The sequence below is a fragment of the Monocercomonoides exilis genome, assembly GCF_001643675.1.
Source record: "Monocercomonoides exilis strain PA203 chromosome Unknown scaffold40-978991, whole genome shotgun sequence".
Classification (NCBI taxonomy): domain Eukaryota; phylum Preaxostyla; order Oxymonadida; family Polymastigidae; genus Monocercomonoides; species Monocercomonoides exilis.
This window is the reverse complement of record NW_027150585.1, coordinates 280,415-299,733: the sequence shown is the minus strand read 5'-3', so window position 1 is coordinate 299,733 and position 19,319 is coordinate 280,415. Positions and strand designations below refer to the sequence as shown.

General features: G+C 30.5%; 5 protein-coding genes across 5 annotated transcripts; 3 read left to right on the top strand and 2 right to left on the bottom strand.

The window, feature by feature from the left end:
- Window positions 1-190: 190 nt before the first annotated feature.
- Window positions 191-1,018, bottom strand: MONOS_15628 (uncharacterized protein; the record flags this gene model as incomplete). Its single annotated transcript, XM_067868519.1, has 2 exons — window positions 191-797; window positions 879-1,018. 2 exons carry the CDS (start codon window positions 1,016-1,018, stop codon window positions 191-193), a joined length of 747 nt encoding a protein of 248 aa, XP_067722711.1.
- Window positions 1,019-1,409: 391 nt separating this feature from the next.
- Window positions 1,410-1,763, top strand: MONOS_15627 (uncharacterized protein; the record flags this gene model as incomplete). The annotated part of the gene is made up of 1 exon (XM_067868518.1): window positions 1,410-1,763. One exon carries the CDS (start codon window positions 1,410-1,412, stop codon window positions 1,761-1,763), a length of 354 nt encoding a protein of 117 aa, XP_067722710.1.
- A 110-nt stretch (window positions 1,764-1,873) lies between these two features.
- On the bottom strand, window positions 1,874-2,530 carry MONOS_15626 (uncharacterized protein; the record flags this gene model as incomplete). The annotated part of the gene is made up of 1 exon (XM_067868517.1): window positions 1,874-2,530. The coding sequence occupies one exon, from the start codon at window positions 2,528-2,530 to the stop codon at window positions 1,874-1,876; it is 657 nt and encodes a 218-aa protein (XP_067722709.1).
- A 1,070-nt stretch (window positions 2,531-3,600) lies between these two features.
- On the top strand, window positions 3,601-4,116 carry MONOS_15625 (uncharacterized protein; the record flags this gene model as incomplete). Its single annotated transcript, XM_067868516.1, has 1 exon — window positions 3,601-4,116. The coding sequence occupies one exon, from the start codon at window positions 3,601-3,603 to the stop codon at window positions 4,114-4,116; it is 516 nt and encodes a 171-aa protein (XP_067722708.1).
- A 432-nt stretch (window positions 4,117-4,548) lies between these two features.
- On the top strand, window positions 4,549-5,376 carry MONOS_15624 (uncharacterized protein; the record flags this gene model as incomplete). The annotated part of the gene is made up of 1 exon (XM_067868515.1): window positions 4,549-5,376. The coding sequence occupies one exon, from the start codon at window positions 4,549-4,551 to the stop codon at window positions 5,374-5,376; it is 828 nt and encodes a 275-aa protein (XP_067722707.1).
- Between the last annotated feature and the right edge of the window lie 13,943 nt (window positions 5,377-19,319).

The window sequence follows — 19,319 nt, the reverse complement described above, 5'->3', positions numbered from 1 at the left end:
CATCAAATAACATATGCAATCTTTCCTGTTGCTCATCATCTTCCATCACAACAACACATCTATCTGATTGCAGATAAGCATTCTCATTCATAATGATCTTCATCACCACCTTCTCTTATATTCCAACATTCACAACATCTCCCCTTCATTTGATATTTGAAATGCTTGTTTCAAGAAGAATCACATTCGATTATTCACAAAATGAAAGAACTGACACTTTTGAATGAATATCTCTGAATGTTGTTTCTGTTATCTTCAGCTCTCCACTCTCAACACTCACAATCCTGCTCTTCATCACCAGATCCATCGTTGCTGAGCTGAACAAACACTCCGAAATCTCCAATCTCCCATCCTTCTCTTTCACAATGCTTTCCCCACCCCACCAAAACATCTCCCCAAACACAAATCCACATCTCTCCACAACACACTCATCAACAAACACAATCACACTTCCTCCATTCATTTCATCTTCTTTAATCATTGCGTTCAAATGAATGGTTGCCTGCACTTTCTTCAATGATTTCACATTCAAATCTCCAATCTCACACACTCCACCAATCAGACATTCTCCATCAATCAGAATCATATTCGCAACGCTTCTCTCAATGTGTCGAACTCCACAGCAAATGCTTTGGCATGGCTTCTCCTGTGCTCCACACTGTCTGCTGTCGTTTCCATTCACACTCACAAACACCTGAGGGGAGTAATAGAATGTGATCAATGGAATCAGATCAACATCAACCTTGTCAACATCATCCCTCCCACAAATTGAGCTGTTCGACTTCAAAGCATCCTGGCTGAAGTCCAATCCAAACAGTCTTTCATTCACCTGCCCTGCAATCGAATATCACTTGATGAACACATCCTTCCCCACAAACGCTTCATTCATCACAAATCGAATGTTTTCCAGTCTCACCTCAAGAGCTGGCATTTCCTTTTCAACCGATTCAGCTTTCGGATCAACTGCATCAATCATCAAACCTCCTCCTCTCCCATCCACTGTTGAGCACATGCACATCACCAACGAGCATCCTCTCACTTTCACTTCCAACTCCACACTCTTAAAATGCTCCTTCACTCCTCATCCTTCTTTGTTTCTCTTGCCTATGCACTTCGTCAGCACACGCACTTCCATCACTTACACAATCCCAACTGCAAATGAATCCACACTCGCTGCAGCTGATCTGTTGTCTTCACATGTGTTGTTTGCAAACGATGAAAAATTTCCTATAAGCATCGTCTTTGTGTTTTCATTCATTTCATCCGATTCATAAGCTGCTCTGCCACAATGCAACGACTAACTCAACGAGATCAAGCTGCAACTGGCTGCCTTTGTGTTCAAAATCGACACATTCACCACTTTGACAACCTCAACCCCTGCCACAAATCTCAGGAACCCTCCCAGCAAGATGAAAAAATACAGAGAACATACCGCTGCCCGCACTGTTTTGCCTTCAACTTCCATCAAGCAAGATTTCGTTTCAACAGATGGATTTCCACAGACAGACGAGCGGTTCCCAACTGACATGCGTCCACTCTACGCAAACGATTTCACAAGCGACTTATTCCTTCCTAGCTCATTTACAAGAACAAACGACACATTCTCAATCGTCAGCATCACATACGATGCAAACCACCATCTTTCAGCTGCTTATGCATTCTCTTCACCAATCGTCACAATTGTTCATCTTTCTTCTCCCTCAATCCCCATGTTCGGTCTTGGAAAAGCAGCTGAAGGTTATGCCAAAAGGGAAATGGTGTGATTGATGCAACAGGATTTCCTGATTAAGATCTTCGATTCTTCCGTCTCAAGTGGTGAACACCTCATCTATATCAAATGATCAATCGATGAACATAGTGCTTCAGATAACTCTCATCCATTGGAATCTGCTCCTTTCTCTTTCGAAACAAACCCATTCCCACTCCAGTTCTTCCACAAATACACTAACAGCTGTATCACTTTCTCATCTTTCCCCTCTTCGTTCCCACAAAACTTCAATTTATCCGATGGAATATCACTTTTATCAAAATATTTAAAAGAGTTTGCACTCACTTTTATTCCAAGCAATATCGTTAAATCACAACAAACAAACATACCCTTCCCATATTGTGAGTCATAAAGCGTTGAAGATGTCGATGAAAACTCAACAATTTCTGTTATTTCCATCTTGCATTTCGGACTTGCCATTGTCAGCAACATTCCTCCGCCTCTTCCTTTGGCTCCTCCTCCATTGTTCCTCGCCTCGCATCCATCGATTGTGCTCGTCCCATTTACAACAACACTTCCATCTCCATCTGAGCTCACGCATATCCCTCCTCCTTTTCCAATCTCTTGTGGTGCCCCTTGGCAGTTGCAGTTTATCACAGTGCACGTTTCAATCACAACAATCCCAACCTTTCCCTCTCCTTCCCCATTCTGTGTTCCAACTGCTCCTTTTATCAGCCCCCCGTCTCCATTAATCTTTCTAACGTTTGCCAAGTTGCATCCTTTGAAATACTCAACACTCACTGCTGATACAAACTCAAACATCGATAACCCTTCAAATGTCAGACCTTCTCTGATTTCAAATTACTCCATTCTCAGTTTTCCTGACAACGCATTTCCAAAGCTGTATCTGCATAGGTGTATTTAAGGTACATTCCCAATACTTGGTTATTCTTTAAAACATTATAATAAATAAAAAGAACATTTAATAATTAAACATTTGTATGGACTGAAATTTTGAAATTCTTTTAGATCCTTGAGAAAAATTTATTTTTAAAAATCACCCATAAATATGAGTATTTTTTCAAAATTTTAATAAAAATTGATAATTTTGAAACAAAAAGCAGATGAAATGTTATTAATAATGGTATTGTCCTATTTTAATTATAAAAATTTGAGAAATAAAACATAAAAAAATATAAATTATAAAATTAATAAAAATTTGATCAATCCCACAATTAAAATTTTAATATCCAAAAGATAAGAAATAAGTTTCTTTCGTTTTGAATTGAACCACCGCTTGCGAACCTATAACAAATCATATATATAAATGTAGTTTTAAAGTTTGCGCTGAATGATTATTAACATTTCATTCAATTCTTTATTATTTTTGATTATGATTTTTAAGCTGATTGTTTTTGTGTAGTTGGAGGATATTCTTATTAAACCATGATGACATTGAATAAAGAAACGCTGGTGAGGCCAACGAAGTTTGAATTCCAATTAATTAACTTATTTTTAGAATATTTTAACGAATTGCATTATTTTTTTATTTATATTTTTCAGAATCAATGTTGAACGTTGAAAACGAAATAAAAGCCAATACTTTTGCTGTTTCATTTCAGAGGAGAAGTGAGTAGCATATTTGGCTGTGAAGAAAATTTGAGATTACATTTCGCATTTTTTTATTTGAAATTCTGCAGTCTCTGAGAAAATGTTAAAGAAGATAGTTATTTTGATCCCTTCAACAGATTATCTTTGATCAGTGAAATTATTAGATTTAAACATTTTATTTTATGAGGACAGCACATTAAGTAAATTGCACAATAAGTAAAATCAGTTCAAAAACCACAAAAGGAAAATTGCTGAAATTGGAGAATTGTTTAGACGTAAAAATGGATAGTTGCCTTTTCGATGGGAATTCAAAAGAAAGAAATGAGCAATATTTGAACGAGAAAGAAGAGATATGCAGATGGGATGGATCTCTTGTGGATATTGTGAAGAGTTCTGTGATAGTGAAAGATACAACAATATCAAATACACCAGAAGGTGGAGTCAAAATGAGTGGAGGGGAAATGACTGTTAATGATGGAAGATTTGAGAACAATAATCCATCGATTGAAGGATATCCGTCATTGAGAAGAAACATCATCTGCTCTGATTCAGGAATATTGAAAGTGATGAGTTTGAAAGGTGGAGATGGATCGGAGAGAAATACATCACTTTGGATGTTGAATGAAGGGTACAGTTTTGAAGGGATTATTTCTGAGAGGGATTCATCGTTCTTTATTCCAGTTCTGGAAAGTGTGGAAGCAAAAGAAGAGACAGACAGAATGAAGCTGACATTCAAAGGATTTCTTTTTGTTCCGTGCAATCTGTCATTCTCAGTTGTGAAGAGAAAGGGAGAATAGTCAGAGATTGAAAATTATGATTTTGATTCAAATAAATTCTAATCAGAAAGAGAAGCTGAAGGAAGTGTGGTAAAAAATCTAATCGGTAGTTGTGTAGATGAAATAGAAGTGAGTGTGCATATCCTATTCGGAGTTACTGATAATCCTTCTTTAACAAATTCATTCATTCTGAAGAATGCAAGTGATTCTGAACCAAAATGAGATAAAAGAATATCAATAGGAGAGGAAAAAATTGAATGGAGCTTATTTGCCTTTATTGGGTGCATTATTGTTCTGTTGATTTTTGTTGCTTTGTTTGTTGCGGTTCTTGTGCTTCTGCGAAAGAAACTGAGGGAAGCCGAAAAGAAAGTTGAGAAAGAAATATTGGAAAATGAGCAGATAATGGGGAAGATTGAGAGGAGAAGAAGGGAAAACAATGGAAGAAGCTTTGAGATGAGCGACATGCCATCCACATTGCTGGAAGGGATGACAAGCCAAATTCCACTTCTGATTGACAACGATGAAGAAGATCTTCCAGATCCTCCTTCGATGAGCAACGATGAAATTCTGAACGAAAATGATCTTCCAGATTTGGAATCTCCATTACCATTTTCTGAGAATGATTCTGTTTCTGGAGTTCATCAGAATAATTCATTCAACGTAATATCAGCGAAGAAACCATTTCGAGAGAAAGAGAAAAAGAACATCAAAACATTATACTCGATGATTCATTCCGTTCAAGGAAATTTCACTCTGGGAATAAGAGCGATGGATGTTATTGATGGAAAGGAGGTGGTGTTGGCAGTTGCAGAGAGAATTGAGCATTTGATTTCAGTTGAAGACGAAAGGGTGGAAATGATGGCAAGGCAGCTGTGTCCGTATTCTATTTTTATTGAGAAAGGAGGGGCAAATGGAAGGGGAATATTTGTTTTGACAGAGGAATTGAAAGATGAGAAGCAGAGGGATGAAATGAAACGATGGCAGGTACCAGAAGATGGAGCAGGAGATGAGGGAATAGAAAAAGCAGTTGTTTTTACACTTTGTCTGATTCTTCATGAAATGACAACAGGAGAAGTTCCATTGAGCGAGTGTGAAGCAGAAGAAGCACAGAAGATGATGAGGGATGGAGTGCGACCACTGACAGAAGGAATCGAAGGAGAAGATCTAGTTGAGCTGATGGAGAGGATGTGCGGAGATGAGCCAGATAGCAGACTCACTTTACGTGAAGTGAAGAAATTGATAAAGAAAATAATATCAAATTCTTATGCTGACAGCAATTGATCGTTTTTTACGACTCATTTATTGAAAAACTTTTTGACAAATATTGGTTTTTCTTTTTCTTGTTGAATAAATTAAAATTTTGCTGATTGATTTTAGTTATAAACAAATATAATTTTTATTGCACCATCAAAAACAAACATGTAATTATCTTCGTGTATAAAATATCATTTAGTGAATGCAAACATTATTTTTCACTGCTTTTGAAAAATGAAACTAACGAATTACGAAACGATTAATGAAAAGAAAAAACAACATAAAGTTCACTAATTGCAAAGAACGAGACGATATATTCATTGCAATATTACCATGAAAGTTCAATAAGACATAAAACATATAACAATATTTTCATTTCTTATTATATATATCTATATTTAAAGAAATAATGAATCATTCATGAACACCAAAAATAGAATGTATTCAAAATAAAATACCAACGTATATTTTAAGATAATATACATATTTATAATTTTTTTATAAGTCTTTAACAGGGTTTCAATGTATGATAATATAAAGCAAATTCTTATTATTTGGATATTAAAATTTTAATTGTGGGATTGATCAAATTTTTATTAATTTTATAATTTATATTTTTTTATGTTTTATTTCTCAAATTTTTATAATTAAAATAGGACAATACCATTATTAATAACATTTCATCTGCTTTTTGTTTCAAAATTATCAATTTTTATTAAAATTTTGAAAAAATACTCATATTTATGGGTGATTTTTAAAAATAAATTTTTCTCAAGGATCTAAAAGAATTTCAAAATTTCAGTCCATACAAATGTTTAATTATTAAATGTTCTTTTTATTTATTATAATGTTTTAAGAATAACCAAGTATTGGGAATGTACCTTAAATACACCTATGCCGCTGTATCGAATCGATTAACTAACAATACTGTCTGGCGAACTAGAAACCGAGCAGTCTGTGATATTGAATTATGTGGAGTGTGCCAAAAACATCGTTGATGCACTGGATAGAACAAATGGAATGCGAAATTTTGTCTTTTTAATGGGGCATCTGTTTAGCATTTCGATCAAGAAGTTTTCAGATTCAAAAGTGGTTGGAAAGTTCACCTCGATTGCAGTCCTTTTTGTGGTGCATGAAATTTCCCACACATAGGCTTCATCCATGGCAACTTTTTCAGCAAGCACGAATTCTGGATCTAACTCTATTTTTTTATTTCACTCTGAAAATCGCGTTCGTGCAGTGTGTGTGATGGTTGTACAAGGATAATAATCGAACCCACAAAACCAAGAGTCGTATCCACCAAGCCCATCCTTCCCCTTACCAACATGCACAGCTCAGGATATTGTGTCCAGAAACACATTCAGCGGGAATTGTCCTATTGATGAGCCACTCCGGTTAATTCCCACCAGTTCCTTTAATGTTGAAATGCTCTGTATATTTTTCAACGTTGACGTTGTTGTTCCCCAGCTTGCAGAATTGCTTCCATTCACAAACAGATTATTTTCACTCGAATTTTCAGTGCAATCTGAAAAGCCAACGGAATTTATTGAGAAGTCGTGTGAACCACAGTCAGATGCAGCATCATCCCACCACCATTTCAAAGACAATTGCGATTGTGACAAAATATACGTCTTTTGGAGATAAAATAACTTTCTGCCTTGTTTGGTTTGCCAACATAAAAATCATGTAATCCTCTTCTTATCATCCAGATCCGCCTAGCAGCACAATACGCTTTAATGAATATATATCAAAATAATGATTACAACAAAGCTTGTGTTTCCACTAACAATATTAATAAAAATTTGCATATTTTGAATTACTCGGAAATTAATATACAAAAAATAGTTTTGAACCAAATGAAAAAATTGATTATGGGATTTATGATAAATTATTAAAATCGAGTGAAATTTCATGATCGAATTTCGCAATTTCCCTCCTTGAATCGCTTATATAAATTGTGTGGATTAACGATATTATATTCAAATATGGAAAAAATTCAAACTGAAAGTTGTGCAATTTACATCTATGCCAAAAAAACATCCAAGAAACAATAATACAAAACATATCTTCATGCTGCATATATTTGACACGTTATTCATATTTAATTGAAATAAAAAATAAAATAGAACAACAAACAACATTTTCATAAATCCGTGATACAACTCTTCGTGAGAAAATAACAACCGTTATGAATTAAACGCAAAATAAAAGAATGATCTTATAATGTTTTGACATTTTCATTACTTTATGATATGGCCATATCGTTTAAGTTCCAATAAAATTGTTAGGATCTCAAATCTGGCTGGGGAGTTTAGCAGGTCCAGTGATCATTTTTCAAAAAATTTTCATTTTTTTCATTGAAAAATTATGTTCTTAATTTGAAATAAAATTACGTTATATTGCACGCAAATATGAATGTTTGAGTGGAGTTTCCGTTTCTCATCATTTAATGATTCGGTGATTAAAAAATTATTAATGATCAAAAAAATTTTTCAATGAAAAAATTTTTTAATTTTGAAAAAGGATAACTTCCAATTTTCGTCAGCATTTTTGTTGAATGCACACAAGTGCTATTCATTCATACGAGTTTCCAAATTTCCTCGATATTTTATTGATTCAAAATTTTTATCGTTTGAATAATTTTTCTATTTGTTAATTTATCGAGGAAATTTGGAAACTCGTATGAATGAATAGCACTTGTGTGCATTCAACAAAAATGCTGACGAAAATTGGAAGTTATCCTTTTTCAAAATTAAAAAATTTTTTCATTGAAAAATTTTTTTGATCATTAATAATTTTTTAATCACCGAATCATTAAATGATGAGAAACGGAAACTCCACTCAAACATTCATATTTGCGTGCAATATAACGTAATTTTATTTCAAATTAAGAACATAATTTTTCAATGAAAAAAATGAAAATTTTTTGAAAAATGATCACTGGACCTGCTAAACTCCCCAGCCAGATTTGAGACTTCAACAACAACTTGTGCATATTTATTCAGTTATATCGTATCGACATTAACTATTTAGTATGAGTTTGATATCATTCCAAAAAGATCGACAAAGTTCCAATGTGATTTCATCACGTCCATTGTTTGAAATCATTGGTACTTTTTTTATCACACAAAAGATTGAAATTTAAAGTGTGTGTTTGTTGTTATCATTTTCTAACTGTTTCTATCTATGTTTAATTCTTCTCTTTTGAATGTTTTGGAGAGAATTGAAGAAAGAAATAAAATGCCTGCTTCTCCTGCTGTCAAAAAAACAAAAAATTCCACATCAATCATTGAGAGAGCTTTGAATATTTTAAACAACATGCCAACTGATTTTTTAAGATGTACTGGCTTCGCTCGAGTTGAGTTCGATTTATTTCTTTTTCTTCTTCTTCAAAAAGAAATTCCTCTTCACTGAGGAAAAGAAAAGGAAATGAACAATTTTTCTTATCAACTTTTTCTATTACTCACTTTTCCTAATCACGGATCCACTACACTCACATTCATATTTTCAACTTCTTTTTATGATACTCAAAATGCAACAATTCGTCTTCTTCACAGTATTGCTGCAGACATCAGATTGTCCTTGACTTATTTATTTCTCACTTTTCGACCAGATCGTCTTGAAGGAATGAAGGAGGTGGGTCTTGTTTTGGATTGAACAGTTATTCCAATAAATCGACCAGGTGGGAGGTTTGAATATGGAAAGATATTTTATAGTGGAAAACATCATATTTACTGTGTGAATGTGGAAGTTGGTGTTAATCCTCGAATTTGTACTGCTTGTACCATCAGTTCAGTTCAAACAGGGTCAACACATGATTTTGTCCTTTTTAAAGACCATTTACCTCAATTTGAGGGTCAATTGGGAGGAGCAAAGATTCTTGCTGACTCAGCTTGCATTTGAGCAAGTCTAGAATTGTGTGCAATTATCTCAAAACCTGTCGGAACACCAGAATTGGCATCCATAAGAGTAATTTTCGAGTGAATTTTTGGGAGGTTGAAGACACTTTTTTCAGTTTTCAGGCATCCATGGGCATTTGAAGTGGAAAGAGTGGCGTAGAATTTTTCAATTGCATGCTGTTTGACGAATTTTCACATCCTGAAAAACCCACTGACTGAGAAGGATTCTGAAGCAAATCGAAGGTTTGTCAATAACTTGCACATTCACTTTTTAAATCGACAAAGAGCAAGAAAAGTGACCAATGAAAAATACAGAGCAAAACTGAAAACCACACTGAACCCGGACTTACCACTGACTCACAATGTTTCATCTTTGCTTGCAAAGATATAAGAGTGATTTTATTTTTCAACCCATATTAATGTTTATGATGTTAAGAACACTAGGTTTCATTTGAATATTGCCATAACTGTGTTTATAAGGCGATTCTCATTCCCTGCAGTCAGAAAATGAAGTAGAAAAAGAAGAAAATGAAGAAGAAATGAAGAAAATGAAACGAAAAAAAAATCTGTTGAAGAAAAAGATAGAAGTGATTGAATAAAAATAAATGAGAGAGACAAAAATGGAAAAAAAAACAGAAATTGCTGATTGTCCACAAGATTGACACATCCCAAATTAATAAAGATCTCTTCGTCTGCAGTAACCTTAATCAACATCATCGTTCACTTCCGCTTCTTTTCCCAGTTCCACAACGAATGAAAAAAGAGTCAACAAAACTCCTTTTCAGAGCTTGCTGAGTCAAAAACATTTTGTTTTTTTATAGTTTTTTATTTTTCAATTCACTTAATTTTCATTTTTTTTAAATAGAATATCATTTAATAATTGACAAGTTTTTTTAAAATAAATTGATATAAAACATAAATAAAAATTCAAGAAATTTTTATTGAATAACTTTATTTCATTATTGATTCTCAAAACAAAAAATAAAAATATGAAATGAGTGAATTTGTAAAAAAAATATTATTAAAACAATTAGAACTTTCAAAATTGTACTAAATATATGAAAAATACAGTTAAAAATGGTTAAAAGTTATTTACACTCGTAAAAATTGCATAAAAACATGATTCAAATGCACTGTTCAAAAATAAAACAAAACTCAAAAAACTTATCAAAAAAAGTTTAAATTACATATAATAAACATACCAACAAAATGTTAAAACCTTACTCAATTTAATGGGGAATTAATTTACGAAACAAAAAAATTTCATATCACAGATCACAAAATGAAAAAAAAATATGAATATCCTAAAGTTGCCAGGAAAAATATTGAGAAAATACATATTTGAGTGAGAAACATTCAAAAAGTCACACAACAAACGAATTTTTTCAATCAATTTGGTGCGGAAGTGATAATTTTAACAAAGTTCTCAAAGACCTTTGACGTTTTGCTCTATTCAATTTTTATTTGTTGAATCTTTTTCACAAAAGTTTTTAAAAATTCGAATTCGATGCAGAAAATACCGTATTGAATTTCTCACAACCAATAAATGAAATGTTGGGAAATCGATTTTTCAAAAAAAACATCAATGAATGAGAATTATTGTCAATAAAACTTTTCTGAAGTGAAAATAATGTCTCAAATTAACATTGAAAGCATTCTGGAAAGTGTTGAAAAACGTAATGTTTTGCAGAAAACTCTGCAAATTAAAACAAAAAATGTTCACAGTTCTATCATTGAAACAACTTACGAAAAACATGAAGATTCATCTCATTTTTTTTTCGATTATCATGGTTTTCAAGAAATGAATTCTATCTCTTGTTGTCACTACTGCAAAAAGAATCTCCTCAGCACCATGGAAGAGACAGAGCAATTAACGCTTTGGAGGAGCATTTGTTTTTGCTTCTGAATTTTTTGGATCATAGTTCTCCAACACTAACCTATTCGATTGCTTCGCCTTTATACGATTCTCAGAGTGCGACTAACAGATTGTTCATTCAATAACATCTTCTTTCAAACACCTGTTGGCATATTTATTCCTAACATTTCGCAAAGACAGGTTGGAAGAAATGAAGGATGTTGGAATTGTGCTGGATTGCACAGTGATTCCTATTTGCAAACCAGTTGGAAAACTGAAGGAAGGGAAGAAGTTCAATAGTGGAAAACATCATTTCAATTGCGTTAAAGTGGAAGTGGGAGTTAATCCAAGGACGGGCACAGCGAGCACAACAAGCAAGGTTTATACAGGTTCAACACACGATTACAGCGTGTAAAAAGAGCACAATCCAAAGTTCCAGAACAAAATGGAAGGATCGAAAATACTCGCAGATTCTGCTTATGTGTGTGAGATACGCGAGCTGGGGGCGATCATTAGCAAACCAGTTGGAACAAAGAAAGTTTCGTTAAAAAGGGTTATTGTTGAACGTTTTTTCGGAAAACTTAAGACATTATTCTCTGTATTTCGTCATCCTTGGCCTTTCGATGTTGAAAAAATCGGAGAGGATTTTTTTGTTACTTGTTGTCTCACTAATTATCACATTCTTCAAAACCAACTTACTGCAAAGACGAAGCAAATCAACTATTTTTGGATAGTTTGGTTTATGATTATTTACTGAAAAAAAAGAAGATAAACGAATTCCAAGTGAAAGATTCAGCACGAAAATTTAAAATTAATTGAATCCAGGAAATACTCCCAAACAAAGTATTTCTTCTCAAATAACAAAACAGAATGTTTTCTTTTCAAAACATCAACTGTAACTTTGTTTTTTGACAAATAAAACATTTTTTGAATAAAAACATTAACCATATTTTTTTTGTTAACTTAAAGGTTAAACACAGAATTATGTTGCCATTGATCATTCCATTGGCAGAAGATAAGAAAAAAGAAAACAGCTTGAATGTTTATAAAGAAGAAGAAAGGGTTTGTCTATTGGAAAGAGAAAGAGAAAGAGAAATTCCAGATATATAATAGAGTGATCATTCACTTGATTTGTTTCTCAAAAGGAAATGAAAATCAACAAACATTTCCTTCCATCTTCTTCTGTTCCTTATCCAGTTTTTCCTACTTCCTCTTCATCTTTTTTATCAGCTTCAACTTTTGCACTTTCATTTTTATCTCAGCTTCTCAAAACACTCACATTCGGATTTCGCTTCAATTATTGTAAACTAAAAGAATGATTAACTGAGATTATAATACAAGTGATTATGAATTTTTCACTTCAATATCAATAATAATAAAAACACTTGGTTTCGTTCAAATTGTTTTATTTTTTTTAATGAATACTCTTTTTAAACGGAGATCATAAAAAATTTTAAAGAAAAAATACTTTAAAAAGCTTTGTTGATAAAAAAATTTTTCTCATTGAAACAACTTTTCTAATTTGAAATGATAAAAGTTATTAATATGGGACAAAATATTTCACTTCAGGCACTATCATTGAAAAATTTAGGCACTTTTCATTGACTTTTTGATATAAAAAAAACAAAATAAAAATGTGTTCATTTTTTGACATACACGAAATGTCGGAAAACTTTATATTTTGATTTCAACGATGCTTGTTTTCGCACATGTCTTAATTTTTTAGTAAAGTTCCTTTTGTTTTATTTTCGATGAAAATAAAAATTTCATCCTTTGCTTAAGTTTTCGTTGGCATACACCAAACTTCACAAATATGGAATCTATTTAAGGATTATGCTGTTTCTAACATTCTTGAGAAGATATGTGAGTGGAAACAGAAATGTGAGCAAAATATGAAAATTTTGATTTATTTGAAAATTTTACATTTGTGACTTTTCAAAAAGAATCACCCAAATGACTAAAATCAATCCAATAATTCATTTTTTTTTGTTTATAAATTTTAATTCAAATTAAAATTAAAAAAACAAATATTAAAAAAATATGAATAAATAAATCAAAAAAAAACCATTTTCAGAAATAAAAATAAACATCAATTTCTTTATTATTTAAAATTTTATTTGACTTGACCAGTTTGAGTTGAGTGTATTTATTATTTAATTTAAGAACAATGCGTGTTTTATAGATCTTTTCTTCCTTTTCTTTCAGACAATTGTTTAATATTTTCATGAAAAGCCTTTTTTATAACTTTCGATTTCATAAAACTTTTGGAGCAATATTTTCTGTAAAAATCACATTGAATATCAGTTATATAAAGAAAGAATGAATGAACATGTTCACAAATGTGATCATTTTGTTGAGATGTGTTAGGCTTTTTCTTATTGAAAATAAATTTTATCTAATTTATAATTTTTTCTGATGCTTTTTAAATTCTGGTTTTTTCTAAGTCAGTTTTAATTTAGAAATGTTTGTATTGAATATCCATATTCTTTTATTTCTATATTAAAGCTGCAATTAAAAAGGGCTATAAGGCTGTGTGAAGAGCATTGCAATATTTGATAATTCGCGATTCTTTTTTCTGTCAAAAGGATAATGTGTTTATTATAAGTTGTTTTCATTGAATTCTTAAATGAGGCTTTGACACATTGACACAATTGCTAGACATGATATGACATATGAAATAATGGAAAACACAAAACAACAATATAAATTTTTTCCTGTTGTATTGTTAGAGTTTGCAAATCAGCTTCAAGATAATCCATAAAGACAAACAGTAAAAATCTTTTCAATTGATAATTATTCTTTCGTATGGAATGGATAAGATGACAACTCTTTCAAATACCATTTGAAAACAATCTTTTGTCATTGAGCAAGTTTCATCTTCTTTGAATCTCATCTGAGATTCACTGACTTTTAGAAGTAAAATTTGGATATTTTTGACTTTTTTTTTCAACACAATATGATTCCTCACACCATCCGCCTAATTAAGAAAGATCGAAAAAATTGATGGAGGTGAGACTGGTTAAGTAACAAACGGAACATATGTGGGTGATTTTTTTTGAAAAGTCACAAATGTTTAATTTTCAAATAAATCAAAAATTTCATATTTTGCTCAAATATCTGCTTTCACTCACGAATCTCCTCAAGAATGTTTGAAATGGTATTATCCAGAAATAGATTTTATATTAAAGAAGTTTGGTGCATGTTAACAAAAATATAAGCAAAATATGAAATTTTTGATTTATTTGAAAATTAAACAATTGTGACTTTATAAATAGAATCACCCATGTATCTTCAGTGCTTTCCAATTTGACTGACCTAACAACTAAAACAATTAAATAATCTTCATCAAGATTGAAAATGAGTTCAGTTGTTAATCTGAACTCATCATAAAATGTTTTCACTTTGTCAAACCATTGAGTCTGTCAATCTTTTGTTGAGTGTGCTTCCCTTGCAGTTGGAAGTTAATTAGGGTTAATGAAATTCAATTCTGATAAATTGAGGAAAAATAATTAAGTCTGTATTCTTGAAATATAAATGTCATCCATCTATTTCCCTGATCTTTCAAAAAGAGAAAAATGAGTCAGACAAAAATCATAATAAATTTTAATTATCAAGCAATAAAGAAAACACAACGAAATCATCTGTCTCATTTGTTTAGCGTAAAGATATGAATATTTTGAAACAACCCCCACCATTGATTCACAAAAAATAGATTTTTTTGTCTGTCCAATAAAGGAGGTCGTACAACAAAGCACATATATCTTCCTTTCTTTTATGAGGCAAGTGCTTTGTAAAAACTTATATTTTTTTTGTTTTTATTTATTTTTATTAATTTTTTATTTATTTATTTTTATTAATTTTTTATTTATTTTTATTTATTTTTATTTTTTTTTTTATTTTTCATTCATTATTTATTTATTTTTTATTTATTTGTTTTCTTGTGAAGGACGAAACTTCAAGTGATTTATCAGGCATCCAGGCTGATAAATTTGTTTCATAATTTTTGATTTTTTGATCACCTTAAAAATCTTCTCAATTCAGTTTTGACTAATTCATATCAAATAAGACCGACTAAATGCAAATTGATTGAGTCAAATCAAAATTATGCATTCAATTCAAAAAATCTCATTTTCCAAAAGAACTTGATTGATTTGACTTCGTCAAATGGCATTAGATCGGTCAACATCCAATAAGATCGATCTAATGCCATTGAGACTCAGTCAAATTGGATGTGACTCAGTCACATCCGATCATTTTCATTCTGGTTGTGATGATCAGAAAATTTTCGTTATTTGTTTGTTTTGAAAATAGTTGGTTTTCATATAATTTCAATTCATTATGCTTTTATTTATTTGTTTTTCATGATATTTTGAAACAAAAAATAAAAGTTTTGAAAAATTATTGAAGTTCTAACATAACCGCAAATTTCATATTTGACATTATTTGATAATAATTGTTGATGATTTATTATAATGATTAGAGTAATTTTCATATATCTATTCAATATTTAAAACTAGTTTCATTTGGATTTTTCATTTCATTAATATTTTCTTAAAAAAGAAAAAACACAAAAAAGAATCAATAAAATCACATTTTCTTTTTATTTTTTATTCAATATGCAAAAATATTGAAAAATGATTGAATAATCAACACATATCAGTTAAGAAAACACAAAAATGTTTTTTTTTATAAATATAGAAATTCTTCAAAAAAAATGAATATGAAAATGTTAATTGTTCAAAACATAAACAAAGTTGGCTCGATTTCAACAGTGAAAGTTAACAGCTGAGTCACAATTACGAAATTTAAGAGTTTCAAAAAATCCGAATCAAAATGAGAAAACAACAAAAACATAGATAAAAACAAAATATACAAATAAAAAATAACAACATATGGAACAAAATATTTTGTTTCCGACTTTTGTTCCACACATTTAAAATACCTATAATCTATATTTCAAATAAAACTATTACCCTTTATCCAATTTTTTCCCCTTTTTCATTAAATTCCACATATTTATTATTCACAAAAAATAATTTGCAAGCTTTCCTGGGAAACAATACTTGGATCCAAGGCCTTCAAGTTTTTTTGCGTTTTTCAACAAAAAAACAGGACGGGTTTAGTCTTGTCCTCGTTCTTAATAATTAAATAACTCATTGGATAAGCAAAAGCAACAATTTATTTATTATTCTTTATTGTTTTTTAATTGAAACATAATTCATTTAAAATTCTTCTTTCATTGACATCGAATTCAGCATTCCTTCATTTCCCATTTGGGACAAAATATTTGACTTCAGGCATTTTCATTGAAAAATTTTACACCTTAGATGATCTTTTTGTGATTAAAAATTTTGAAAAAAATGGGTTTGTTTTTTGAAATACATGTGAAGTCACTAAACATTTTGCGATTACAACCATGATGTTTGTTTTCAGTTATGAAAATCAAAATTATTTTGAAATCTGGTAAAGTTTAATAATGTTATTGGTGAAACAATTTTTTTATGCTTTGCACATAAAAAGCTTCAGCACACGTTCATTTTCCATATCCGTTATTTCATCATTGATGCCATTAAAAGAAAAACTGTTATCAAGCGTCATTGAAAAACTATTTTCCTGATTAACATTACTTTGAAAATTATATGATAAAGAATTTTCACAAAAAGAATTACAAAAATTCGAATTTAAGAAACATACCTTTGACATACCTGAACATTTTTCATATGCATTTATTTGGTTCACACAACTGTCATTATCGGTATTATCATTGTCAAAACAAGTTTTTTCATTGTTTTTAAATTCTATATTTTCAACGAATTTTCAATTTCTTTTCGCACATTTTTTCCAAAGCTTTCTTTTTTTGTGTCTTCTGTTTCTTTGTCTTTATTTCTGTTTTCGTCAAATATTTTTTTTATTGTCTTTTCTCATATTTATTTTTTGAAAGTCATGTCAATTATGCCTGTATTCAAATAGATGCTTAATGGTTATTGCGTCAATTTTCCATTATTTTTCCTGAAGAATAAAAAACTTTTCATGTTTTTTTCAACAAGCTCACTTCAGTAACTTTCCAAAAACTCTTGATGCCTGATGAATGGAAACATTCACCAATTCATAAATAGAGAAATGAAGAAAAAAAAATAGAGAAAATAAAAGAGAAAGAAAGAGAGAGAAATAAAAAGAGAAATAAATAATGAGAGAAATGAATAAATAAAGAAAGATGAATGAATATAATGAATTTCATTTTTAATACACTCTGTAAAAAAATAATGTTTTGTTTGTGCTTTTTTCGTATTCAATTATTCTGTCGAAGCAGATGACATAGAATAAGAAGATGCAGATGCTGATTAAGATAAGATATAATTTGAAATATAAATTGTGGAATTATTATTAACATTAAATAAATATCAATTACAATCAAAGCACAAAAAAAACATTCAAATCAAAAATATTGTTTTATATTTTATTTTCCAAATTATTATTTATAAAATTCATCAAAAAACCAAATTCACTGTCGCAGTCGTTTTTTCCATGGTGTTCAGCAAAAAACGACAGCGAGCAGTGTTTATTTTTAAAAAGAAAAGAATTATCAGAAAATAATAAATATAAAATTCTTGAATTTCTAAAATGCGGCACATTGTCGCAAAAAAAAAGAAAAAAAAATGAAAGGAATCAACATTTATAAAAATATCAAATTTTTTTTAATTTAAAAATACATTCACAAACAAAACGATAATCGTGAGATAATATTTCAAAAAAAATACAAAAACAACATTCTTTTAAAATTCCAAAATTATCAACTTAAAAAACAACAAAACACAAATGAGAAATTTGTTTCTTGGGAAAAAAAGCTCCTCCCAGTTTCATTATTTGAAATGGGTAGCGACCAGTTTTCCTTAAAATCCATAAGGATTATTGCTTCGTTTTCTTTCAATTTATTTTTCATATTATAAAAAAACTCTCTATGGGCAGTTGCCATTTTCTTTTGTTCATTTGTCAACTGCATTTCTTCCTTTTCTTTCTCACTCAATTTTTTCCCATTTCTCAAAAATTCTCTCTCTTTATTTTCTAAATATTCTCCTTTCATGCATACGTCGCAAAAATCTGTTCTTTTCTTTGCTTTTTGAAAATTTCTCGTTTTCCTTCAAAATGAAGAATATGATATTTTTTGCATCTATTTCTTTTTTCATATCATCATAAAGTTGCTTTTTCGTTTTTTCAATTATTTTTTTTCATTTTCTGAAAACTGCTTTTTCTTTTTCACATCCTTTCAATTCTTTTTTGCAAGTTTTTTCGTCATTTTCAAGACGATTTTTTTGATGATAACTGATGATTTGATGAATAGTGTTATTATTTTCAATTTTATCTTTATTTTTGTTGGATATTTTTTCTTTAATCTCTTTTTTTTTGACAAATAATTAGTTTCACTTATAGAAGAAGAATTTGATTGTTGGCCTGTTTCATGTGATGTGTAAATTTCTTCAACATTTTAATTGTTGTGGTTGTGAGTGATGTTTGGCATAAGTTAAGTTATCAAGCATGTGAGATCTTCATCAACTGCACAATCAACACAAGCAGGGCTTTCTGCCAAATGATTGAATGAAGTCTGAGGATCGATGGAAGTTGTCTGTGCTTTTGCTCTATCAGCTTAGAATATTTCATTTTAAAAGTGAAAATTATTCAACATATGTTAATATATATGGGTGATTATTTTTGAAATCATCACTTTTTTCTGTGTGTTGTTTTTTCAAAGATGGTTGATCATTCGGATTAAATTTTGTAATCAAATGCTTCAATTACCACAACTGTTTTAAAAACATACTATTTTTCCGAATCAAAGATTCAAATGTTTACAATAAGCCTTTCCATATTTCAATTTTTTTCAATTGATATTCGAGAGAAAATCCTGAACAGAAAATTTTGTTTGAAAAAATATGATTTCAAAAATAATCACCCATATTTTATTGAATATTATAACAACGTAATTAACAACTATGCATAATGATAAAAAACTAAATACGTTTATTCCTTCCTCTTCCGTTCTTGCAACTCGATGAACTGTGGCACAAGAGCCAACTTTCAATCCTTTCATGTTGGTTATCTGCTTTTTGAAGAGAAACATTTTCAAAATCAAACGTTTGTTTCAAATCATCTTTTGTCAAATAAAAAACTTCACATGCCTTTTTTGCTGAAGCTTTCCTTACGGTTTTGTTGGATTTCAG